The sequence below is a fragment of the Lactuca serriola genome, chromosome 1 (genome assembly GCF_051521515.1).
Source record: "Lactuca serriola cultivar US96UC23 chromosome 1, Lser_US96UC23_V15, whole genome shotgun sequence".
NCBI lineage: Eukaryota > Viridiplantae > Streptophyta > Magnoliopsida > Asterales > Asteraceae > Lactuca > Lactuca serriola.
The window spans coordinates 33,026,298-33,051,865 of NC_136408.1; the positions used below are offsets into that span (position 1 = coordinate 33,026,298).

At 34.6% G+C, this 25,568-nt stretch overlaps 5 protein-coding genes and 1 long non-coding RNA gene across 11 annotated transcripts; 3 read left to right on the forward strand and 3 right to left on the reverse strand.

The window, feature by feature from the left end:
• Positions 1-287: 287 nt before the first annotated feature.
• Positions 288-1,895, reverse strand: LOC145067980 (uncharacterized). The gene is made up of 5 exons (XR_013688914.1): positions 1,543-1,895; positions 1,308-1,379; positions 1,087-1,177; positions 488-592; positions 288-391 (listed from the first exon to the last, which is right to left on the reverse strand). It is a non-coding gene; the product is annotated as an uncharacterized LOC145067980 (long non-coding RNA).
• Positions 1,896-8,611: 6,716 nt separating this feature from the next.
• LOC145053296 (uncharacterized) lies at positions 8,612-9,562 on the forward strand. Its single transcript, XM_079001312.1, has 2 exons — positions 8,612-9,086; positions 9,315-9,562. Exons 1-2 carry the CDS (start codon positions 8,612-8,614, stop codon positions 9,560-9,562), a joined length of 723 nt encoding a protein of 240 aa, XP_078857438.1.
• Positions 9,563-11,299: 1,737 nt separating this feature from the next.
• On the reverse strand, positions 11,300-11,788 carry LOC145053306 (uncharacterized). Its single transcript, XM_079001323.1, has one exon. It carries the CDS (start codon positions 11,786-11,788, stop codon positions 11,300-11,302), a length of 489 nt encoding a protein of 162 aa, XP_078857449.1.
• A 1,728-nt stretch (positions 11,789-13,516) lies between these two features.
• On the forward strand, positions 13,517-16,897 carry LOC145081382 (E3 ubiquitin-protein ligase SIS3-like). 2 transcript variants are annotated; one of them, XM_079023238.1, is made up of 10 exons: positions 13,517-13,784; positions 13,889-13,937; positions 14,264-14,330; positions 14,415-14,488; positions 14,653-14,791; positions 14,888-14,980; positions 15,124-15,198; positions 15,409-15,528; positions 15,872-15,985; positions 16,237-16,897. In XM_079023238.1, the coding sequence occupies exons 3-10, from the start codon at positions 14,268-14,270 to the stop codon at positions 16,690-16,692; spliced, it is 1,134 nt and encodes a 377-aa protein (XP_078879364.1). In that variant the 5' UTR covers positions 13,517-13,784; positions 13,889-13,937; positions 14,264-14,267; the 3' UTR covers positions 16,693-16,897. The 2 variants fall into 2 exon arrangements, with proteins under 2 accessions (XP_078879364.1, XP_078879363.1); XM_079023237.1 differs by having other exon boundaries at positions 13,889-13,927.
• Positions 16,777-19,159, reverse strand: EMB1687 (ribonuclease P family protein / Rpp14 family protein). Of its 5 annotated transcripts, none has more exons than XM_079023242.1 (5): positions 18,894-19,159; positions 18,654-18,719; positions 17,404-17,604; positions 17,141-17,278; positions 16,777-17,052 (listed from the first exon to the last, which is right to left on the reverse strand). In XM_079023242.1, the coding sequence occupies exons 3-5, from the start codon at positions 17,579-17,581 to the stop codon at positions 16,907-16,909; spliced, it is 462 nt and encodes a 153-aa protein (XP_078879368.1). In that variant the 5' UTR covers positions 17,582-17,604; positions 18,654-18,719; positions 18,894-19,159; the 3' UTR covers positions 16,777-16,906. The 5 variants fall into 5 exon arrangements, with proteins under 5 accessions (XP_078879368.1, XP_078879366.1, XP_078879367.1 ...); XM_079023240.1 differs by having other exon boundaries at positions 18,654-18,731; XM_079023241.1 differs by having other exon boundaries at positions 18,654-18,737.
• An 18-nt stretch (positions 19,160-19,177) lies between these two features.
• Positions 19,178-22,702, forward strand: EX2 (UvrB/UvrC domain protein (DUF3506)). The gene is made up of 11 exons (XM_079023236.1): positions 19,178-19,589; positions 20,095-20,211; positions 20,289-20,354; positions 20,441-20,547; positions 20,644-20,725; positions 20,802-21,503; positions 21,581-21,707; positions 21,788-21,939; positions 22,025-22,099; positions 22,198-22,290; positions 22,406-22,702. Exons 1-11 carry the CDS (start codon positions 19,290-19,292, stop codon positions 22,505-22,507), a joined length of 1,923 nt encoding a protein of 640 aa, XP_078879362.1. The 5' UTR covers positions 19,178-19,289; the 3' UTR covers positions 22,508-22,702.
• The last annotated feature ends 2,866 nt before the right edge of the window (positions 22,703-25,568 follow it).

Sequence of the window (25,568 nt, forward strand, 5' to 3'; positions counted from 1 at the left end):
GACAACAATGATTAAAAAAAAAAAAAAAAAAAAAAAAAAAAAAACGAGTTTTGGTGTTGGGTTGAAAAAGTATGAAGTTCTTCTAGACGATAAACCAAAAGAATTCACTAAATAAACTTCTATATAATAAAAGAAGTAAAATTAATTATACCCTGTCATTTGGAGCTGCTGCATACCCATAATGAAGAATGGAGGAGCGCAACAACTAGAAGAAGAAGAAGAACAGAAATAGCTCTTATTCATGAAAAAAAACATTTGTACCCTTTGGTATCTTTTAGAAATCAGCAGAAGAGTGCAACAACACTTACAATAAGAAATCAGCATCAATTGCAGCAACAATTGCAGGAATCAGATTACACTGTAATGCTTGATTCCATTCCCTCTTTGATTACTGCATACCAAACACACTACCTTATTTAAAGTAACTATGACAGACTCATCACTTCACTCGGTAAAAATTGTACACAAAACCAAAAAGCTCTCTTACTTCATCTGAACTGTCTTCTAAATCAGACGCATCACTTCACTTGGCTTTCTTGGTGGCTGCAGCAGCACCATTCTTGGCAACAGCAGCTGGCTTTTTTGGCGCCTCCTAAATTACATAGAAGAATACTTAGAAAAGTGGAGAACAACATGTATCATGTAGAGAATGCTGCTAAAAAGTGACAAAATTAATGTGAAATTAGACAAACTGTATCCAAGTGCCAAGAGATTTACACTCTGACTCACTTCTTCATCTGATGAATCACTATCATCCGATGATTCAGATTAAAATTCAGATTCATCTGAACTACTTACAGGTTTACTAACAGTTTTTTTATTCGATCCAATTTTAGCTGTAGGAGCGGACTGTTTCTTAGGTTTAGGTTCCTGCAACATGTTAAAAAGGCTTGTAGAAGGGTGAAGAATAAAATAAACGAATTTTTTACAACATGTGATAATGACTTCATATTCAACTTCCCTTAGCTGATCAATGGCCTCTGAGATCTCTTCTTTTAAGTTCTAATTCAGACAAACATAATAGGAGAGAAAATAGACAACATTAAAAAAAATATAAAAAAGTTAAAATTTTTAATAAAAACCTACCATTTATCACCCCAAGTTATGCACGAAGGTTAGAAACTTGTCCATCTCTTGTCTGTTGTGGAGCTTTTAGATCACCTATGCATTCAAGATTCTTTTGGTGTCCAAAAATCAGATCACCTATGTATGTATCTCAAATAGAAACCTACTTTCATATCTTTTTATTATTTTTTTCTTAAGTATAAAACGTATGAATCAAAAGCACATGGAATAAGTTATCTCACCGCACAATGTACGACAACAGGTGCCCATTGACTTTCAACACCTAACATTAGTATATGTTCCAAAACATTTCCCTACAAATAATAGATGAAAAGAAACTGAGTCGTGATGATGCATAAAGTCTAGAGTTTTATATTTATGAAAATAAATAGAAGATTTAAAAAAACACAAGTTTTTTATGCAAATAAATAAAAAAATGAATTGTTAAAACTTAAAAGATAGGGATATAAAACTTACCTCATTCCAGTCCAAACAGTCGATAGCTTTGACACATTGATTTTCCTCATTTAACCTTTTTTTAGCATTCCTAAAAGCTCGCATCATCACCATTGGTTCCCAGCTAAGTCCACATGTCTTTTTTAGGACATTTTTAACCACAACTGGTTAGCCTCTTCTCCAATGCATTTGAAAATGTTCAAAATCTTTGTCTTCTAAGTCAATAGCATCAGGGCAATATAGTAAATTGTTGTCATTACTACTACTACTACCCTCCCTAGAAGCCGATTTCCTTACACCACGTCTATGATGATGATGATTTTCCACACCAATGGCAAATGGCAAAGTGGAAGGGTAAACTTATATCTCTATTCCATGATAAAAAAAAAAAAACAGCCACATGGAAATCTGAAAAAAGATAAAACCATAAATAAAAATAAACCCAATCTGGCACAAGACTTTTGGAGCATTAGCACATATGAAATGGACATCAACGATAAAAAAAAAAAAAAAAAAAAAAAAAAAAAAAAAAAAAAAACCGACTTTTGGTGTTGGGTTGAAAAATTATGAAGTTCTTCTGGATGATAAACCAAAAGAGTTTTGGTGTGGTGAAGAAATATGCTTTTCCATCTGATACTCTTCATTTCTGGTTTCATTTTCCTCATTACCTACTCCAAAAGTAGTTACTTAATATCACCAAAAGTTGAAATCACCATATACAAGCAACTTATAATGTTATAATATGCACTGAGAAATTGAAGATTATTTAGTAATGAGCTAATTTCAGTTTAGTCATTACATAGTGGAATGATAATGATATATACCTTAGTGTGAGCTTCAGAACTTATACCAATGGCATATTGGATCACAGAAAGCTCCAATTTTGACTTCAAAACACGGCATTCAGTCAAACTAGGGTGCATGGTCTTAAGATCTGTCTCAAATTTCTCAATCCCCTGAAGTAATAAAAAATACAAATATAGTATCACTTACTAAAGTAGCAAAAATAACATATTATTCACACTAAATGTGTATACTTCCTGCAATTTATAGATTGTTTTTGGTATGCTACAACTTAACTTAGTTTTTAAGAAATTTAATATTTTATATGGAATTTTCAAATGCTACTTACTTCTTTTTTAAGAAATTTAATATTTTATATGGAATTTTTCTATCAGGTATAGACTAGGAAATAACATACAAAATTGACCCAGTGATATCAAATTTTGACTTGTGCTAATGAGCAGGAGGAGCCCTTGGAGCAGATTTCTCAGCCATTCCCACACTAATTTTGTAACCTCTCAATTCATAATCTGATCAAACATTAAAAAAAAAACTAAATTAGACAAACCCATAAAATAATTTATATAGTTGAGAAAAGAAGGTACTTTGGTTGTAGAATCCCCCAGCAAAATGTGCTGCAGAAGAATCCCATCAGAATGTGATGCAAGAAGGGACCCGAATTTAGGGTAGGCCCATGCAACCTGCCAGACTGGACCATTGTGACATGTCAATGTGGTAAGGGGGTGTGAGGTGGCGGTGCTGATGGTGGTGGTGACACTGATTATCTTGATTGTGGCATCAGAGGAGGTGGATATTACTCGTTTTCCATAGTAATCCATACAAACATCATGGATTATGTATGTATGACCTGTTTCAATCTTCTGCCCAGGCATGATCTGTTGAATTTGAAGAAGATTTGGATCAGTGGATGTGAAAACAAATTGAACAATTCATATAATCATTAAGTTTGATAGAAGAATAGGTTTAGTGTTATGAAGAAATTGAATGTTCCAAATCTGCTCAAGGATATGGTTGAGAGAAGAGTGTAAACGTAATCATCAAAATTTTCCCCAATTCAAAATTTTGAAAAATGCATTTATAATCAGGACGCTGTTCTTCCCCAATTTCTAAGAATTCATATGTTGCTACACAATTATATACGAAAAAAACTTCTAATCTATGAAATTTCATACCGAGGCAATTAAACATTTCTCAATTCTAAGCCCTAATTATAGATCTCTATTCAAATTCTCCCCTTAGATTGGAAGATCAATATCAAGATCGCCAATTTGGCAAAAGAAATAAAATAGAAGTGTCATATAAAGAAAATTTTCATCAATGATGCTTAGGTTTGAACCATTCATCAGTCTCGTATGTTTTGGTTCCCAAATCAGAAAAATCCCCTTTACAAATACATAGACTAAAGATTGAGCACCAGATTTTCGTATCTAACTAAACTATAAACACTGAACTTCAAATAATACCGATTTTATAAATATTTAAGAATGGAATAATGTTAATCCTCTGTACAAGAAGTATATATGTAGAAGTAGAATAGAAAAGAAACAAAGAAGAGGCGAGGAGAGGAGATGACCTAAAATCAGAATCTGTAATTGAAAAAGCATGACGAGAGGCGCTTGTTGTTCAGAACATGTTCATAGTTATAAACTCTGTAATGGAACTATAAATGGTGAAATGAGATCGAGAGGCACTTGTTCGGCCTTAAGATGTCAAGGATATCAGTTGCCTTCTCTAAGAAGTTGTTCCAAATCCACTCGTACCTCCTCCTCCGAGTTCTGTACCAGAATATACACACAGGCCATTGACTTGAAATTAGGTTTTTGCTCCCGTCGACAGGCATGTACATCGTCGGCGTGCGATGCCTAAAGATTCGGTGTGGGTTGGAGGTGGGTATGAGGCGGGGTTTTAGGGATTCGTTTAATCGAAGAGGATTTTAAGAATTTCAAAAATATGAAAATATCGATTGAGGTCAAAAATATGATTTTAGGAACCTCACAACTAAAAATCGCATATCAGAATCCACACAATCTTTTGGGAAGTGAATGTGATGTTGCAGTGGTCTGTTAGAGATAGACAGAAAGGAGGGACATGGATGGAGGAAAAGGGTGGCCTGGTGGTTCTAGGCCAAAAAACCTTTGATCAATTTCATGGCCTGGTGACCAAAAAACCTTCGATTTCACTAAGAACCGGAACCCTAGTTCCAACAATAGTCGATTTTTGGTATTTGATTGAGAGAGAGAGAGAGAGAGAGAGAGAGAGAAGAACGATTGAAAGAAGGTAGAGGAGAGCTTGGCGGTGTTTTTAATTTTTTCAGAATTTCATTTCCCCCTTTCCCCCACTATTAAAGGATGGAACGCGCGTTCCATTAAAAAATATAAAGCGACATCCTTAGACGACGCACATTTTATTATAGGTGCCCTCCGTGTTTTTTTTAGACACTAATTTAAGGGCGCGCAATAATGCGTGTCTTCTATCCTAAATTTTTTTGAAGAGATGATATTTTTCTAATGTCACTCTCCTTTGCGTAACATAGATCAATGAGCGTCGTATTTTGCGCGTCGTAAAAGGCCTTTTTTCTTGTAGTGCACCAGCCTCACCCGACGCCTCCGGGCGGCCTCGCCTAGCTCCTTGCTAGTCGGACCTCAATTGGGCTGACCCAAGACCTGACCTAATTCTCCTTGATCTAATTGCCCGCTATATAGTGAACAATATCTCCTCCATAGGGGGGATCCTTCCCCAGTGGCTCAGCCGCCGCCCTAGACTTCGGCCAGGTGGCTCAGCCGCCACCCTCCGCCGTCAGCCACCATACACCACCAGCACCAAGATGGTTATCTCCAGCTAAGGAGAACCATCTCAGATCTACCAACCGATCTAACTTGATCGTCAGAGTCCGCTCCTGAGGCACGGTCCCTAGGACGGCTCTAACGACCTTGTCTGTTGTGACCTCACAAATCTGTCTCCGATGTAGAAGCATACTCTCAGAGCAGGTGGTCGGACCCGAAGTCACATCAATACGCAAATACTGTGTTTGATTGTTACTATTGTATCGAGTTTTTGAAATGTTTGATGGCTTCACTTATAAACATGGTTGTCATTTTGATTATATATAGGGTCATATCGAGTAGTCCTAAAACAATTTATTATTTATTAATATTTGTATGGTACTTTGGCATGACAAGTATAGACGAGATGAAATCGCTATTTTAATGAGAATTTAGAAAAAGAAATGTAATATGGTAAATCTTCATGTGGGTAAAGAAGATGCATAAAGATGAGCAAAATATATTTAAAGATTGAAGTCTACTCAAGGAAAGGACATCATAGGATTATTATTTTGATTAGTTAAAAATCATGCTTTTAAGGCTAAAGTGGACATTGTTTTGCCTTTACACTTGGATTAAGGTTGTTTTTAGTTTTGTTCCCAAGAAAAAATATACTTATGTTATATTGTCAATTATATTAGACATAGGTCATTCGAAGAAAATATTAGATATTGTTGTGTGTTTAGTCTCATCCTAATAAAATAATGATCAGTGTTATAGTTAAATTTAATTTTGTTGTTGTAGTTATTTTCTAAAGCGTGATCTTTTCTTTTATCAAACTTGGATTATTTTCATTGTCTAGTTATAATTTTAACTTGAGTGGGCTTTAAAATAGCAAACACCATTAAAAAAAATTAAAATTCATTTTCATGCCAACATGACATTAATGCGTTGTATGACTTGTATCTATTATAGATCTACGGTAACTATTAGATGACTAGGTGTGAGACCCATGTATTACATGGGTTTATTTAAAATAAAAATTAAATATAAAATTTTAAACATTTAAGAAGTTTTTTTTTTCTCTTTTAAATTTATAGAAATAATCTAGATAAATAATTAAAAGAAATTAATAAAACTTTAACTTGGTAATTTTGAATTTAGAAGGAAATTTCATAAATGAAATTGATATGCATTTATTATTATATTTAATATTATGTGGAATTTAATAAAATGGAAAAACAATAAAATGACATGTGGAATAAAAATTAATTTAAAATTACCATAAAATGTCATGTGGCAAAATAAATGAGAATGTGACATGTGGCAAAAAGATCTTTATTTATTATAGTAGATTTTGATTTTCCGTTAACATGTAAACAACTAAACATTATATTAACGTGACAAAAAGAAAATAAAGCTGTAATTCTTATTTTATTTTTTGATGGAATAATTGTTGAGTTCAGGAAAAGTATTGAATACTGATCATATGTAGTGCTACATGGCCGTCAAAATTGATTAAGTTGTTAAAAGAAATATTTCTATTCGGTTTGTAATGTAGATTCACCTATCCTTGTGCGACGTGATTTCAATTATTATTATTTACGTTTTTAATGGAAAATAGAAAATTTTACAGATGAAAAAAAAAAAAAAGCTTAAGGTCTCGTTTGATAGTTGCTGACTGAGAAATGTTTGTCTGGGTAAAAAATCCTGACTGAATAAGAAACCATGTGGTTTGATTGTACATCTGACTGAATGTGCTGACTAATAAAAATAATCATTTTACCCTTCAAATGTAAATTACGCACAAATCCTTTAAAAATTCAAATAAAATAAAAGGAATCATTATTTCTATAAAGTCATAAATAAATTCATTGTTTTTCAACAATTCAAACAACTCATTCATTGACCGATTCACATTCATCAATCAATTTAAAGGATTGATAATCAGCCATTAACGGATTGATAACTAGCCATAACACTTGGAGCCATCATCTTTCGCTGGAATCTTTAATTCTATCCTCCAAACACAAATCATCTTTCGTTGGACTCTACAATTCCATCCTCCAAACACAACTGTGGAACACCTGTTTAATCATCTCATCACACTTGATACCTTTATTGGTTGTATCTTCTACAAAAGCTGTAAAATTAAAGCTTGTAAAAACATTCCAGATCAAGAGGCAGGTACGAACCTTCCTGATCAAACAGGAACATAACATCAAAAAATCAAAATTTTCAAAAATCAGACCATTCAGAACATAAAGGGTATAAAGAAATATGTGAATAAAATTAATCCATGAATCAATTTCAGAATAGAAAGGTGAACCTGCGATTGAAGGAGATGGTTTCATGAATCAATTTAAAAAACGATTTTCATGCACGAGATGGTTTCATAAATCGTTTTCACGAATTCATGGATCAATTTCAAAAACGATTTCATGAGATTGGTTTTATACATCGATTAAAGAAGAGCAGAGGCGTGGAAGAGGAGAAGACGTGCCTGATGAGAAGAGGAGAAGGAGCCAATCGGTGGGGGAGGGGCCGCAGAGGCGTGAAAGAGGAATATAAGGGCATAATTGGTAACGCCTCCTCCTTTCTCAGTCAGTCGTTGGTTTTCTTCTTACCGAGCTAGAGCTTTCTTTCCGAGTCAGATAGGCCAAGATTGATTTAGCTGACCGAGTCAGAAAAAAATGTCTGACCCGACTCGGTCAGACGCATACCAAACAGGCCCTAAGTCAATCCCGATTAGTGAGCATGTCATCATAACTCACCTAAAAAAATAAAAAAATAAAAAAATAAAAAAATAAAAGAAATGGTGAGAGTGGATTCTCTCTCTCTCTCTCCATTTATTTTATAAAAAAATAAAAGAATTATCTTAAAAAATGAGACTAATGTTGATATATTTATTTGAATTTTTTAAAAATAAAATAGCGGATTGGGTTTAGTTGTTAACATAGATAAAAGTTTATGATTAGATCGTCCGATATACAGTGGACGAGCAGACCCGTGGTTTACGTGGCCACGAAATATCCTTGTGCACACCAGTGACGAATCTAGAACTAAAAACCACATGGTTTCTTATATAAATAAAACTGAAAGAGGTGGGTCTTTTAGCAAAAATAGATAGATCTACATATTTTCTTTATATATATATATATATATATATATATATATATATATATATATATATATATATATATATATATATATATATATATATATATATATTTGTTGTATTAAAAAAAAGTAGGTCCTAGGACCTACCTTCAACAAGCTTAGCTACGCCTCTCGTGCACACCATCCCTTCCGTTCGTGGTTGGGCGTGGTCATGCTCAAATGTAGTGCAGACAACGAATGTAAACGATCAATTGGGTTTGAGTTTCAATATGTTGTCGTTCAACGGTTAATTGCTATAATTTTTTTAATACTGTATAAAACATTACTTATATATAAACACAACAATTTAACAATTTATACACTCAAACCATTCTCTATACTTTCTATCTCTAAAACAAAAATACATGGATTTCTTTAAGAATTTTGACTCAGATGACGACATAGAATTCATCTCGACCTTCTTCAACGTTGTGCAACACATTCACAATGAAGAAAGTTCGAATGTTGCTCGTTCAAGCGCGGTCGTCAATCGTGATCGCCAAGCCGCACACGACTTATTAGTATGTGATTACTTTGCCGATAATTATCTTTACAATGATGACTCGTTCGAACGTCATTTCCGTATAAATAATGCTATATTTTTACGTATTAGTAACGCTTTAGAGGCCCGTTATGGTTTTTTCAAACAAAAACCTGATGCTAGAGGAATAATGAGTTTTAGTAGTATACAAAAATGTGAGGCTACGCTTAGGTATTTAGGATACGGCATAACATTTGATGCATCTGACGAGTACTTGAAAGTATCTGAGATGACCGCAATTGATTGTGTAGATTGGTTTTGTGCATGTGTGTATGATGTTTTTCACCAACAATATTTGTGTAAGCATACTTAAAGTGATCTTGAGAGATTATATTCGGCTCATGAACAAAGGCATGGATTTCTGAGTATGCTTGGCAGTCTAGATTGTACGCATGTGGCCTGGGGAAAATGTCCAACTGCATGACATGGTCAATTCACTCGAAGATATATAAGTGACCAAATATAATCCTAGAAACTGTCGCATCTCAAGATTTGTGGGTATGACATTCGTTTTTTTGGAGTTGCAGGGTCTAATAACAACATTAACGTTCTTGGTAAGTCTCCTCTTTTCAACAATATTTGGACTGACGAAGCACCTGATATGTCGTTCACGGTGAACGGGTATTCATACAAATATGGTTACTACCTTGATGATGTGATATATCCAGATTATTCTACACTTATGAATGCATACTTGGTTTCTCGAAGTGAAAAGACAAAGTTATTCACAAAAAGACAGGAACCAGCGAGAAAGAATATCGATAGGACATTTTGAGTCCTCAAGCAGATATGACATGTAGTGAAATACGCTACACGACTTTGGGATAAGGATAAAATTAATCGAATGGTCAATGCATGTATTATAATACATAATGTGATCATCGAAGATCAAGGGCGAGCGATTTGTACATATGATCCGGGCGACATAGTCATCCCGATTGAAGAGTTTACACCTGGAACGACCGAATTTTTAGCACGAGTTGTTGAAATTCATAATAGTGAATCGTGTTTCAAATCTTTGAGAAGATGTCGCAGATCATTTGTACGAGCTCAACATGAACGAAGATTAGTGTTTTTTATTATGTTTTTTATTCTAGTTTTTTAAGTAATGTAGTTTTTTAAATAAATGTAATGTTTCTTTATTGAATGAAAAACTGATTATAAATTTTCTATGTTTTTTTTTTAAGTTGTATTTTTGAATTAAATTTAATTAAAAAAAGTTGGAGTGTTGTGTTTGGTGGTATGTATCTCATGATTAATGGTTGTGAGTACACTGATAATGTGGCACCCACAACTATAGTGGTTAGTGGTGGGTATTAGGGGTGTTCACGGTCCGGTTTTTTCGGTTTTTAGGTCAAACCGAAGCCAAACTGTTACTAATGGTATCTGTCAACCAAAAACCGAAGCCGAACCGTTGAAAATTTAAAACCGGACCAAACCAAACCGTTACTAACGGTTTGGCTCCGGTTTGGTTTCACGGTTTGGGCTTTTTAGGCCCATTTTAGTCGAGTGACTTGACGACATGGCGTGGTGTGGCAACTGGAAACAATAGAGAAAACGAGAGAAACAGAGCCTTTGCGTCTTTGCGAATTGTATACTCGATTAGGGCAAGCTGAAACGAATCAGTGAATCATGAATTCACGGTTGCTTGGAGGTGAACTATTAATTTGGGCTTCATTTACCAATTACCAGATCACAAAAGAAACTACAATTAGGTTGTAATAATTAAATATTGTTGGTTTTAAAGTTTATTATTTGTATATAAAAATTAATATATAATACAAAAAAAATCAATTACATATAAAAAATTTAATTAATATATATACAAGTCCTACGGTCCGGTCCGGTTTTTATACGGTTTGAAATCTTAAAAACCGTAAGCCAAACCGTTCAATACAGTTTGAAAAGTTTGAAACCGCAAGCCAAACCGTAAAGAAAAATACAAACCGTAAAACCAAACCAATGAGCGGTTTGGCCGGTTTCACGGTTTCAAACCAAACCGCGAACACACCTAGTGGGTATAAAAGATGACCTTAGTTAGGTTGTGTATGTGGAAAATAGAGAAAATAGTTTTTTAAGAGCACTAGGTGTGGGCAACTAGATATAACACTATTTGGCGCCACATCACATGCCACCTCATCAACGGTGTTATAACACCAAGTGGGGAAATGGTCACCATGTTGTCTGTGTTTATTTGCGTCCTGAATGTCAACAACGTGATGCAAATAATCTGTTGTTTCTGGTTGAAACTGAACGTGTCTGGGCTCCGTTGGGATACAGTGTGCAATATTTCGCCCTTTATCTTCTACTACCATGTTATGATACATGCATACGTGATATATCATAGAGTTTCTAAATCCAATGGTCGTGCTGCATGTTCGATTATATGCCACTTCGCCTTCAGCACTCTAAAAGCACATTTCACATCCTTACGTGCCCCTTCTTGTATTCTCTTAAAAAAATTGTCTCGTTCTTCAACGGGGTGTCGGAATGCCTTCACGAATGTGGAGTACTAAGGATATATTCCATCTATAAGGTAATACCCATATTTGTATTCGTTTCCATTCACCGTGAAATGAGCATCCAAGGCTTTTCCATTCAAAAGATAGTCGAATATTGGCGACTGATCAAGAACGTTGACGTCATTGTTGGAACCCACAACCCCAAAAAATGCATGCCAAATCCATAAATCTTGAGAAGCAACAACCTCTAAAACCAACGAAGGTGATCCGTGATGACCACTTGCGTATTGCCTTTTCCATGCTACCAGACAATTTTTCCATTTCCAGTGTGTGCAGTCAATGTTTTCGATCATTCTCGGAAACCCATGGCGTTCTTCATGCGCCGCATACAATTCTTGCAAATCATGCAACGAAGGTTTCCGCAAATACACGTCTCCAAAAGTTTCAACAACACCCCTTGACAATGTATACAAACTCTCTCTTGCGGTTCTTTCAGACATTCTCATATAGTCGTCCATGGTGTCGGGTGACTCCCCCATAGCCATCAAACGAATGACCGCAACACATTTCTGCAATGTTGTAAACTCTCGTCTACCTCTAGCATCATATCTTAATTCAAAAAATTCCTACCTAAACATAAATTAACTACAGTTTAAAAATATATTGCATATATTGTAAAATTAAGGAAACATGTAGTACATTTTTATTTATTTTGTATAAAAGTATAGTAAAGAAGCGATACCGGCTTTCCAAGACGTTGGCGATTCGTAAGAACACATCCCTACTCAAACGAAATCTTCTTTTGAAGTCCTTCGCCCCGTATACGCAATTATCCGCAAAGTAATTGCGATATAGATGTTCGTGTCCTTCCTCGCGATTTCTGTTTAACATCGCACGTCTTGTTAGTAGCGGGGCTGGGTCTGGTTGTAGCAGGTCAGTAGTGTAATAATGATACATCATCCTAAAGAAAATATCGTCATTTGAATCATCGGACGAGTCAAAAGGATTCATATTATTTTTGAAAATAATTGAAAGTATGTAGAGAGGAGAAGAGAAAGTGTGTGAAATTTTTTATAAAATGGTAGGTATTTATAGGGTAAATGGTTTTTTTAATAGTTAATTTTTTTTTACACTGTTGCCATTTAAACGTTGTTAAACGTTTAAATTTCACTCGTTACATCCAATTGCGACAGCCACGAGATTCACCCTCGACGAGCAAAAACGAATAGGAGGGGTGTTTCCCCCGTCACGACGCCGTTGAGGCGTGTCACGTCAGCACCGTTGCTTTTCGTTTGGCCCATACCGCATGCTCTAATAGATATTTGGGTTGGGTTGGGTTGCGAACGATGATAGTCTAAATGATGTAGATATAACCAATGCCAATTTAGATTTTGACATATATTGCAAGGTAGTGGATAATAGTGATTTATATTGAAGACTCCAAGGGTGAATTAGACATGTCGAGGGAGGCACCGAGGTTGTAGTTTCCACCAATAACATCATTTAATTTGTTGCCGGACAATTTCTCCTGTCATCATCTCATGGGTATATCAAATGGTTTCTTACCTAACAATATTAGATGTTGTCTACATTTCTTGAAGTCAAAGGTTTAAATCTCATCTGTGACATTTGTGGATTAATAAGTAATTAATGAATAGGTTAGATATGTTTTTTTGAAACCGACCAATATATTAATAATAAAAATAAAACAGGAGTCTAGACCCCACTAGCAAGGAGCTAAAAAAAAGGGAAATGAAACAACGAAAAAGTAGAACGAAAAAATAGGAGAAAACAAAAAAGGAAAACTAAAGATTACATGCCAATATGAGTGGTTAGATATGTCATTCATAAAAATCATCTCATGGGTATAAATGTCAAAGACACAACTACAATACCGATTCAAGACAATTATAATGGTTTGACTGATAACCATAAGAAAATTATTTATCGAAATAAATTAATCACTACACATAAAACTATTCATTGTGGTTGTTTTGCAAGGGTACAAGGCTAATATATAAATATTGATACATCCTTTTTTTTTTCTTTTTGATAAAAAATACTCTAAAAGTTGAAAAGAAAAGTCGAATAATAATCTCCATGGAACTTTTTGAAAATATAACTGCTTTCTATAAAAATATAATAATAAAATCGGATATTAACAGTGAGTTTTATCTTATTGGCTTTATATGTTAATAAAAAATTAAAAATGTCGAATATAATCACATAAATATAAATAGCCGATAATAAAAGAATTTCAGTGAAATACGTTACCTATTTCTCTCCATTAACCTTTTAACCCGAAGCATATTCCCAGCTTTCTCTATGCTCAGCTTTGATCGTCAATTCTTGGGAATTTCAGTCGCGATAAACTTTTTTCTAGCTCGATTGTCTTCCAATCCACTGATTCATTTCTTAGATTCACTTCTTTATACCTTACAAATGAGATTTTTTATTCAATTTCTGGCAGTGAAGCCTAGGTCTTGCCGCTAGATTATCTTCTTCCATGGCGATCAGAGGCGTACACTTCAAGTGGTACGTAATCCTATAGTAAATTTCATCATACACATTCTGCATTTTGTTGTTTTGTTTTCTGGAAAAGAGTCTGGTTAATTTGTTATAATCTCGAAAATTCTCAGGTACGATGGATTCTTCCTAATAATGCTTGCGTTTAGTATGTATCCTTTTGTATCTTAAATGAAATTCGGATTGAAATTTTATTTTTATCGACGTATAATATGTTCGAAGGTTACATCGGAAGGAGTGATTGAGTATTGATTTCTGTTTATCCTCCGTGCGGATTCGAACATGTAATCTTCATTCCCCTGGTAGTTCAGTAGACGCGAACACTTGCATTTAATCTGCGGTGCACAATAAATTTACAAATTGGTTATACTTAAGGGAACGATTCAATGCTAAAAAATTTTTACACAACTGTATTCATTAGTTATGTGATGATTAATATACTCTTTCAAGGATATTTTGTTGTTTTCTTTACGACTGTAATCAAACAGAGTTATGGTTCTATTGAGTTGGAGGCGCTACTATCTTTGTAGATTTCCATTGCATCTGTGGATAGTGGTGGGTAAACTTGATATTGTTTGGTTAAATCTTGCTTAATTGCAATTCTAGAGCCTGATTAGTGTCTTTGTTTATTTGGATTAGGTTGATTATAGTGCTGTCTTTGTTTTTCGCTTGTTAATGTTTGTAGATAATGGTCTTGCAGCTGGAATGGGATTGTAAGTCCTTCTAACTCTCAGCAAATAGTATTATTTCTGAATTACTCAACAATGATAACTGTAAAATTTGATATCTCAATGCTATGCATTAAGGATAACACGGCTTAAGATCAAATTTCTCAATCTCATAGTTGATATTTCAATTATTTTTTTAAATGATATAGGGATTTTGGTCGAAGGCAAAGAGATGTTTGTTTTTATGGAAGAGTAGTAGTTCTATCAATTCTGTATGTAGTGCTGTATCCGTTTCTTTGGGCATGGAGTGTTACAGGATCTATATGGTTCAATTATGCACACGCCTGTGTATGTGCGTTGTTTTTGTTTCTTGTAATTAACCAATAGGATCCATGTTGTTGTAAATAAAACTTTTAAATTTTTTTTTGTCCTAAATTCTTGCAGTTACCTGAAAAGAATCAGAAATGGGGCTTTCTTGTGTGGTTGATTTTCAGCTACTGTGGACTTGTCTGTCTTGCTGTCTATTCAGTAAATAAGGTATAATCTAAACTCCTATTGTTTGTGATTGATTTTATTTTAATAAATCTTCCCCCCCCCCCCCCCCCCCCCCTTCCCCCCCCCCCCCCCCCCCCCCTTCCCCCCTTTTTTTTTTAATATAAATTCTCGGACCTCTTGTGCAGTGGTTAACAAGAAGAAAAGCTCATTTGGAACGTGCTCAACAAGGGATCCCTATATCCGGTATTTCAGAATATGGGGTAACCTCTGTTGTTCCTTTTATATTGTCTTGTTAATATCTATATAATTGATTGTGCTAGATTCATTTCTTGGTATGTTCTTGTCTAAATAAATTGGGTCGTTAAACTATTATGATATTATGTTCAAAATCTTATAGTAAGATATTTGTCCTACGTTTCTTTGTTTTTTGACCTGGTCAACCCTTAAATACCAAATGTATATCTTGCTAGGTGTTAGTCGACATGATCCGTCTACCTGATTGGGTATTTGAAAGTGCTGCTCAAGAAATGAGAGTCATGGAACAAGATGCCACTCCACATCATCCAGGAATCTACTTATCTGATGCTCAGGTTACAAATAATCTACAACAGAAAACCTTATTTTAATCCCATCATCTTATTTGGAGTGCAATCATGTATCAAATGAGTTTGGAAGATTACCTATAAACTAGGAGATTTTACACAATCTGCATTAGTTTTTGTGTTAAATGCAAGAAATAGCAACATGCCTTCATTGATTTGTTTATTAACGCATCTTACTTTCATGTCTTCCTATTATGGCATTATACTTGTAAAATGACTAAAATCTACACAATAAATGAAAGTACATTCCTATTTCTTGAATTAGCTCTTAACTTGTTTTGTATTCTAGAGTGGCTCACCAAATAATCCATATCTCCTTTTTGTCATGTAGAGGCAAGCAGTGGAGATATTAATTCAGGAACTTCCACTGTTCTCTTTGAAAGCTGTTCCAACTGACTGCAGCGATTGTCCAATTTGTTTGGAAGAGTTCCATGTCGGAGATGAGGTAGCATTCCTTCTACTATATTTGGGATTAAATGCTTAGAATAGCAACACACTTTCATTGATTTGTTTATTACATAATCCTACTTTCATTTCTTTCTATTACAATCTTATACTTTGACACTCATATCCAATTCAATCTCATCCAAATACAAAAGCAATTTCATTGTTACAGATCGAATCCAATATAAAGAAATGAAAGTAGGATGCTATTTTTGAATTTATCCTTAGATTTTTTAACATGTTTTTTTTCAGGTTCGTGGGTTGCCTTGTGCTCACAACTTCCATGTGGCATGCATTGATAAATGGCTTAGATTAAACATAAAATGCCCTCGATGTCGGTGTTCAGTTTTTCCCAACCTCGAACTTCATGGTCTGCCAAATATACCACCTGATCCCAACCGTTCATCAACAACTTATCATTCACAAAGTCAACCTATCAGCCAAAGCTACCTTTCCAGAATGCAGAGCTTTCTCATGCCAATCCGTTCCGGAAATGCAACATCCTCCTCCACCACCACCAATTCCGGCCCTAGAATCAGTAATGATTCCGATGTTGCTTTGGAAATCCATTGTGGGAATGAAGCATCCGACACAAATTCTGACCCTGGAATCAGTAATGATTCCGATGTTGCTTTGGAAATCGCTGAAAATGGAGGCCAATCATCCGAGAGGCATGATGTAGATGCTAGTAAAGAGCGTGTACAATGACCTTTTTGGGTAGTCCTTATAGAGTTGCAATTTTAGAAACAATTTTTTCAAAGGTATGTTTTTAATTACTAAATAACCCAACGGTTAAGCTTAATAAATTTAGCTATAAAGGAAACATGTCCAACAATTTAAAAGTATACATCGTTAATTTAATCATAGTTTTTGTAAATTAAATACATAGTCTTTCCTTGGTTTTCTCTATTAAGTCGTTCTTTCAGTGCTCTAACATCTTAATTCTCTCAAGATTTTGCATATGTTTGTTCACATCTTCTGTTCTGGGAATCCCGCATATGATCTTCACTTTTTCAAATATCAAATCTTCACACTTTAAAGCTGCAGATTTACAGGCCCTGATATTTCCTGATTCAGGAAAACCATAATAAGAAATGTTACTATTAATAATACATCATGAGACAACTGAAGCTCATGAAATGATTAAATGACTTACCACTAAGATCCAATAGATTGAAAACCACAGGGCAATTTCCTACACTCCTGACCATTGTAATTGCAGCCAAAACTTTTTGATGTTCATCCCTTGAAGCTCTTATAATGCACACTTTCGTGATCGGATTCACATATTTGACTGCATACAAATACACAAATTTATAACAATATTTAAAATGCTGCTTTGTGTTACATAACAAGTTGTTATGCATTGGACTAACACGGATAACAAGGGGACAAAAGACAAGAATGCCCTCCTCATACCTTGTAATGATCCTAGTGAAGAGGCAAGGCCACACTCGCCAAAGTTGAGGAGAATGCTGTCTTTGATTGCTTTTGAAACATTATGTTGGCTAAGAATAATGGGATCATCTTTTGAAATATCTTTATTTGGATCCACAGACACCTCCATCACCATGTACCTATTTTTAAATCCCACCATGATGATTTCTCAGCTTCTTAAACCTACAAAATCAAACCCAGTTTAACCACAACTTCAGTTCAAAGTTCAAAATAACACTGGTTTTTTGCAACCACACAGAACAAATAGTTACATACAAAGTCGTAAATGTTCAGAAAGGATTTGCTATGTTCATCCAAGAATAGATGATGCATAGCTAAAATTTTGAACTCCCTAACTCGTTAAATTGTTTGTAAACAAATATGAACAAATCAGCATAGATGCATAACTACAAACAGTTGGCATGCTTTGCTTGGATATGATAAATTCAGAAACAGGAAACATAGATACAACAGCAAATAGCAAAATCTGAAATTGATTTGTGCTATAAACTGATAATTGGCAACATATGAAATTCATTTGTGCTACATTGTGGCATAAAACTCATTCATTAACATACGTCATGCATACATAAAACATAAAACTTGAGATGAATTAGTTATGGTTTATGGATTAACAAATCAACAGATGACATTCATGCATAAATGTCAAGTTAATGTCAAAACTAAAAAATATTAAACTGTTAATCAAGCTAACGTAAACATCATTTATCCAAACAAAAAAGAAGCTATCTTAGTCCTAGTCCCAAACTCCAAATTACTTGACATTACTTGCAATATAAACAAATGTGGATATGACCTAAAGATTAAACGTTCTTGAACATAAAAGGGACATTTAGTATGAAACAAATCTCACCAGAAACATTCTCTACTTGTAACACCTGTACTAAAGTTTAATGAACTGTCAATTTTTTATCTACATATTTAGGCTTTTTTTTTTAACCTGAATTGGCACCTTTAATTACAATCCAATTCCAGTAGATAATCCCATCAAACACTATTCACTTTCTGTTACTTTACCTACTCTAATCTGTTCTTCAGGATCAAAGCCACAGGTTTGCTCGTGGCAATGTTTATGATGGTCTAAAACAGTCTAATTTCAGTAAGTAAGCTCAAACACTCATCAAAGCAAGAGGATTACTCATGCGTCTTGAAAGACTAGAACAAATCTATAAACACAGATGCAAAACATAATAGAATTGCAACGAACTCACTTAGGAATTTTCTCCAACACCTAATATGCAATGCAACGTCTGTATGGTGAAAGGATACCTTGCTACCTGGTTGAATCACTGATACTAAAATAATGAAAATCACGATTCGCTAATGTCAAAACTCAAAAAGAATCAATCCAAAAAAAACAAAAATGAAATCGCAGTAGCAATTTAAGAAAAAAACAAAAACTTGCTGGAAAGATGAAACAATGACAGAGAAGAAGGAGAAATCGATAATACCTTGTACCTGGTGATGGTGAGAAGGTGAAATCGCATATACTGAAAAAAATCGGAGGTAGTCGTTGAGACGATTGAGAAGTCGCAAAACGTTATTTGCTGGAGATACGAGGGCAAGAGTAAACTCGTCTTTTTATTCTTTTCCCTCCCAATCAATATCATGTCATAAAGGGGTTATTCTGTAAGACACAAAACTATAGGGGTCTATTGTGATGAAAATGATGAAAGAGGAGCCCACGGTGGGCATGTTGAATTTGTGACAGTGATCAGTTTTGTATATTATCCGGCGATTTTATCCACACACCCCCTGACTCCCACCCTCCACAAACCCTAGAAATCCTTCTCCCAGAAGCAGTAGAAAAAGAAGAAGAGAAGACAGTGCACAAGTGCGAGGAAGATATGGCGGTTGCGAATGCTTATTGGGCTACAGGAACTTTAGTCCCAAATATCCCCCAAATCAGACCTCCTATATCTTCTTGTTTCGATTTGTCTGTTGCCAAGAAATCTTTCAGTCTGAGGTTCGTATCGGGTTCGTGTAATGCTCTAAAATCTTCGCCAATTCATACCCGTTGCCATTGTAGCAGCACCAGCACTAATTCCGATCATGCCAGTGCCACCTCTTCGGATTGGGATTGGAATACGTGGACTCGTCATTTCTCCGAAATCGAGCTTGCTGAGCGTTCTGTTTCTCTTCTTCAGGTGTGTTGATATATATACTTTTGCTGTTGGTTATCCGCCCTATGCCCGTTACACTTGCTTATCGTTGTTGAATTGTCAATATTTTGTTGTATGTGGATTTGATTAACTGAAGATTAAAACTATCATGTGATGATATGATGTTTTAGTTCTGAAAGGTCGTCTCATATGGCTAAGGATTTGGAAATTATACTTTCTAGTTCATTGTCTGATAACTCCCATGCTCATTTATTAGTTCCCTCTGATAGTCCTATGATTTGGGTGTTTCTGTGTGATATAGAAGTATATGTTAGTTTGAGCTTTTCTGGAGCATACTACATGTCATATGATCTTTTGGTTCTTAACTGTGTCTGTTTCAAGTTAGCATTTTTCTTTCATTAAGTATGGTTAAAATTAGAACTTAAAAGGATTAATGATTTCAATTATTGGTATGTTACAAGAAAATGCATGGTCAAAAGTTTGGTGTTTTACTCATTCATCTATTGTAACAAGTTTCCATGGCTTGCAGTTTCAACTTGAAGAAGCAATAGAGAAAGAAGATTTCCAAGAAGCTTCAAAGTTGAAAAGAGCTATAGCAGAAGCAACATCCAAGGACAGTGTTGCAGAAATTATGTCTGAGTTGAAGGTCAGACCAAAGTCAAATGAGTAAGAAAGTTATGAATATGTACAAATCTCTGGTCCTCACTGGTCTATTCTTTGCAGACTGCAATCCATGAAGAACGTTATCATGATGCTTCAAAGTTGTGTAAAAATACAGGAAGTGGGCTGGTAATATTATTCAGCTCATCTTAATTAAGGCCACTAAGTAAGATTAGTTTATATCATAATTAATAAATGATCACTAACACTTTCAGGTTGGTTGGTGGGTTGGCTATTCAAAAGATTCTGATGACCCATTTGGAAGACTTATACGCATAACACCAGGTGTAGGCAGATTTATTGGCAGAAGTTATAACCCAAGGTATGATTGTAAGAATGTTAAAAAAAACACAGTATTTTTCTGCATTCAATTCACATAATATCTACAAACTACAGTGGTGATGTTTGTATATTATAGACAATTGGTGTCTGCATCTCCTGGAACTCCACTTTTTGAAATTTTTGTGGTCAAAGAGACTGATGAAACATACACCATGCAGGTAGGTAACTTACAAATCATAACATTATCTTGATTTATCATTTCTTTTATAATTAATATTCTTTTCCTTTTCATAGGTAGTGTTCATGCAACGAGCCAAATCAAACAACTCAAAAGCCACAGCTCCATCCATGAAAGGGACATCAATGGCAGATATTGAGAATTCGTCTGTAATCGATGTGAAAGTGAATGAAGAAAAGCCTGGTAAAAATGATGGAAAAAGTTTAAATTTTGAAGGAGACACCGAGGAAGGGATAAGAAGCGTGTTAAATTTTCTTAAAGACAAAATTCCCGAATTAAAAATAAAAGATTTAAAGGTTATGAAAGTGGATGTTGAAGAAGTAATGGCAGATGATGATGATGATGATGATACTGTGAATCAGTTATTACAAGAAGATGATGAGAAAACAACTTCAGATGAAGAAGAAGACTCTGAAGATGAATCTGAAACAAGCGATGTTGATCTTGATGTGGGAACAAACAATGATGCAGCAGAAGATGGTAAAAGTTTAGATATGAAACTTTTTGTTGGTGGGGTTTTACACAACAGAGAGGATACACCCTCGAAAGATGAATTTGTGCGCGTTCCTGCTGAAATAGACGAAATGGAAAAAGACTCATTTGTCCTTCATGTCCCTGTTAAAAGTCATGATTCTGATAGCGAAGAAAGCATTGCATCTAAAGTCAAAATGGCTGCTATCGCCAGTCAAGGTGTTTCTGAACTTATGCCTCCTGATGTGGCCAAGGCTTTATGGAGTTCTGATAAAGTTTCTAGAAAGGTAAGCCATGAGACTAAATGACCGTTTTACCCTTACATTTCAAAGAAAAATAGATTGAGATTGATATAAAAGTGTAGGTGTCAAGGGATGTTCGTGAAATTGTCAAGTTTGCTGTTAATCAAGCAAAGAAGCGTGAAAAATTGTCAGAGTATACAAATTTCAGTCGGATCACCACATCCAGAGGGGATCTAGATCCATTTGATGGTGAGTCAGAGTCTCTTTCTATCTTTCAAAAATGTCTAAAATACCCTTTTGTTAAAACGAATTGGTTTTTATATAAATAGGTCTTTATGTTGGTGCATTTGGGCCATATGGGACCGAGGTTGTACAATTAAGGCGTAAATATGGCAACTGGAGTGGTGCAAATGATGTTGAGTTTTTTGAATATGTTGAAGCTGTGAAGGTGACAGGCGATTTAAATGTTCCTGCTGGCCAGGTTAGTAATTTTTATTTTATTCTTGGCAACTTTTTTTTTTTTTTTATATATATTTTTATTCTGTAATTGACAGTTTTGACCTTAGGTGACATTCCGTGCCAAACTTGCAAAAGGGAGCCACTTTTCAAACCGTGGGATGTATCCAGATGAATTGGGAGTGGTAATTGTGCATATACATTTCTGAATTTCAATCACATTAAGTCAAAAAAAAAAAAAAAAAAGTCAAGTTAATTGGTTCAAATGGTATCTTGTTTTTAGGTTGGAAGCTACAAAGGTCAAGGTAGGATTGCTGAAGTTGGTTTTACAAATCCAAGATGGGTAGAGGGGGAACTTCTCCAACTCAATGGCAAGGTGAATATCATATTTTCTGACACTAAACATGAAATAAAATAAAGTGAAAAGGTTGAATTTCATTTTCTCCCAAAATATAATTACATAAATCAAGAATTTGATTACTTTTTGTCAGGGTATGGGACCATATGTCAAAGGTGCTGACCTTGGTTTCCTCTATGTTGTCCCTGAGCAAAGTTTTCTTGTGCTATTTAACCGTTTGAGACTTCCAGAATAAGCACGATGGCGCCTCATGCTGCTAGTTTTTGATGAGAGCTACCCTACCCCACCCCACCCCCATCCACACCCAATCAACAATGTAGCTACTAAAACTTCTTTTTCTTCTCTAGTCATACGTGTTAGTATATCTTAAAAAAACGCATATATATATTTTTCACATAGAGAATATAATTGTTGGCCTGAAATTTACTTAGATATTTTGACCTTTGTGTTTGATTGAGATTGTTGGTGGGATTTCTGGGTCCCACGAATTTTATTTAACAATGAGTGTTGTATTATTAGAGGGTTTTTTTTTTTTAAAAAAAAAAAAAGTTGATATGATCATGCACAATTGTAATTTCTATGGAAAAATAGCTTTAAGGAAAGGGAGAGATGGTGGGGTCATTGGTGTGTTTTTTTTATCGCCTAATTCTGCATGCTGATATGTATCCAATTAGTGATTATTTTACTACCATAGGTGTGGTGTATTCTTACTTGATTTGCTTTTGGAGTTAAAAGCGATAAAGATAAAGGGGGCAGGTTTTGTTGAACAAATGGATCTTTATGATAAAGTAGAATAAGTGGATGCTGATGCTATCTTTTTTACTTGAGACACAACAAAAACAAATTCTGGGAATTTTGTTTTTTCAATAATAATTATAACAATAATAAGAGTAAGTATAATACAATGCATTTGATTTGATGCTATCTTTTCATAAGTTTTTTGTTGCTTTTTTACTGACTTAAATTTTTTAAAGCCAAATTATTTTGGAGGAAACAATAGCAATAATATTGGTGTATGAAGGGGTGTGAACCCACACTTTTTGGATAAAGTGTTATCAGTAATTGTGAGATTTGTTGTAGTTGTTAATGGTGTTCAATTTAAATTGATGTCTTGTGTATTAACCATGATTAAAGGAGCTTGTGAGATTTGTTGTAGTTGTTGGTACTTAATTAATAATCGCAAAATTTTGTTAATGGGATGTTTAGGTGTATGTTTGAAACCGATTATATGATATTAAATGATCTATTGTATTAAAGCAGTCTGAATGGGATAGTGTCAAGATGTTCTTGTGTTGTTTGAACTTTGAACTAATAATAACGAAATACCCATATATCTGATTGTTAAACTAATAACTAAAATGGTTTGAAAACACTTTTCTTAGAAAAAAAAAGATGTCTTGTGAAGTGAGCAAAAGTTAAAATAATTACTATAGGTCTAACTTTGATTTACTATTTTGTAACCAATTTTATTGCTGATGATTTGCAATTGATTATCTGAGCTTTTGATTTTGAAAATTTAAATAATTACTACAGGTCTAACTTTCAGTTAACTATAAACATAGGTGTTTTCAAAACATTTGGGTGTGGCTGTGTGTGGTACAAAACTTTTAGCTTTTAAGACTAAACCTCGTTTGCTAGCATGTAATTTATTATTTATTTTAAACAAAAAACTTTAAATCTAAAAACTATTTCAATTGGTTTTTGGAAGGGTTTTTATTATTGTAACATAATAAAGTTTGGCCATTTTACCTATTTAGTCACTCAAGTAACTTTTCTTGTACAATAAACCATTAAATTTAAAATTTATTGCACCATTATATGACCTGATACATGTAGAGTCAGTTATTTTTATGATGTGACGTTTTAAATTAGATTTCTTTATATCTTTTAAGGGCACCTAACTTTTGTATGAGTCAACAATAAACACTAACTCAAGACCTTTAACTCCGGTGAGAAAAGGGTGGTCGTGAACAAGATGCCAAGGGTTATAGGTGATCGTATTGTAGCGATGTTTGAAGATGAACAACCTAGCTTAGGGCTAGGAAGATGCCATTATGATTTTTTGTTTTTGTCTTTATGAACATGGGTTTGATTTTGGATGTAATCCTGATTTCTTACCTAATCACAATTCGAATTTGATGAAATTGTTTATGTCCGCAAACCCACATTGCCATCTTAGAGCTTTCTTCCAACTTCGACTTTTCATGGCTTTGCACCCATTAATCCTTCTAGTTACGACAGAGGTCGCTCAACATCTTCAAAGAGGAAGTCCTCCTAAATACATCTGCACAAACAATTATGAAAACCCATATTTACACAAACATCAAAAACCCAAAAGCTCGTGATTGGCGATGATCACTCTAGTGCCAACGACAATTAAAGGATGGGAGAGGCTAAAGGAGGGGAGAGGCAGAAGGGATCGGTGAAGATGAAGAAAAAGAGGGAACCAGATGCAGACGGGATGATAGGAGAGCGATTATCTAGGTGTTTTTTTTAATATAAGTTCAAAATAAATAATTACCTATATTGACAACTTACTTCAATATCACATGTGACAACTAAGAATAGTGACTTAGAAACCAATAAATATTGGAGTGGTTCCCATATATAACAGCTACAATGATATTTTAGGGACTAATTGCAAAAAAATAATAATAAATAAAAATAAAAATAAATAAATACTTGAGTGACTAAATATATAAAATGACCAAACTTTATTGTGCTACAGTAGCATTTTCCTTTTTTGGAAAGTTGTTTTCAAAACATTAAGGATATGTTTTACACAAGATTTGTAACATTCGATTTCAGGTATGTTCTTGTTGGTCCTTTAAGTTTGGAATTTTTTTGCGAAAATGGTCCCGTATGCGATGGGCGTACGTTTGGTACACTTAGTGTACATGCACGTTTGGAATCGGGGAACTTAGCCATGTATGTTGGGCGTACGTGGTGTATGTGGGGCATACGACAGCCAAGACCAAACCCTAATTTTTAGGGCATGAGCCCTATTTAAACATCATTATGGCCTTTGGACACTTACCCTCATAAGCCTCCACTGTTCATTACGTCCCACTGAAGTCCTAGTTCATCCTTTAAGTGTTCTTGAGCTTTGAAGTGATTTTTGTGGCATTTTGGTGTGTTTTCAAGGAACATGTAGACCAAGCATTTCTTGAGGTTGAGCTTCTAGATCTAGAGTCTTCATCAACTTAGGGAGCATTTGGAAGATATAAAGTTCTTACGTTGATGATTCATTTGGATAGTTAGAGTTGAGGGCTTGTTTATGAGCTTTACTTGGTCCT

What these genes read in the sequence shown, in the direction of transcription:
- LOC145053296 (XM_079001312.1), top strand. Translation starts at nt 8,612, where the DNA reads ATGGATTTCTTTAAGAATTTTGACTCAGATGACGACATAGAATTCATC. An exon ending in TTTTCACCAACAATATTTGT is followed by an intron (nt 9,087 to 9,314) that starts GTAAGCATACTT and finishes TTGGAGTTGCAG; the next exon opens with GGTCTAATAACAACATTAAC.
- LOC145053306 (XM_079001323.1), bottom strand. Translation starts at nt 11,788, where the DNA reads ATGGGGGAGTCACCCGACACCATGGACGACTATATGAGAATGTCTGAA.
- LOC145081382 (XM_079023237.1), top strand. Translation starts at nt 13,756, where the DNA reads ATGGCGATCAGAGGCGTACACTTCAAGTG. An exon ending in AGAGGCGTACACTTCAAGTG is followed by an intron (nt 13,785 to 13,888) that starts GTACGTAATCCT and finishes GAAAATTCTCAG; the next exon opens with GTACGATGGATTCTTCCTAA. An exon ending in TCAATTATGCACACGCCTGT is followed by an intron (nt 14,792 to 14,887) that starts GTATGTGCGTTG and finishes AAATTCTTGCAG; the next exon opens with TTACCTGAAAAGAATCAGAA.
- EMB1687 (XM_079023243.1), bottom strand. Translation starts at nt 17,581, where the DNA reads ATGGTGGGATTTAAAAATAGGTACATGGTGATGGAGGTGTCTGTGGAT. An exon ending in TTCACTAGGATCATTACAAG is followed by an intron (nt 17,279 to 17,403) that starts GTATGAGGAGGG and finishes ATTTGTATGCAG; the next exon opens with TCAAATATGTGAATCCGATC. An exon ending in CAATCTATTGGATCTTAGTG is followed by an intron (nt 17,053 to 17,140) that starts GTAAGTCATTTA and finishes TTCCTGAATCAG; the next exon opens with GAAATATCAGGGCCTGTAAA.
- EX2 (XM_079023236.1), top strand. Translation starts at nt 19,290, where the DNA reads ATGGCGGTTGCGAATGCTTATTGGGCTACAGGAACTTTAGTCCCAAAT. An exon ending in GTTCTGTTTCTCTTCTTCAG is followed by an intron (nt 19,590 to 20,094) that starts GTGTGTTGATAT and finishes CATGGCTTGCAG; the next exon opens with TTTCAACTTGAAGAAGCAAT. An exon ending in TAAATGTTCCTGCTGGCCAG is followed by an intron (nt 21,940 to 22,024) that starts GTTAGTAATTTT and finishes TTTTGACCTTAG; the next exon opens with GTGACATTCCGTGCCAAACT.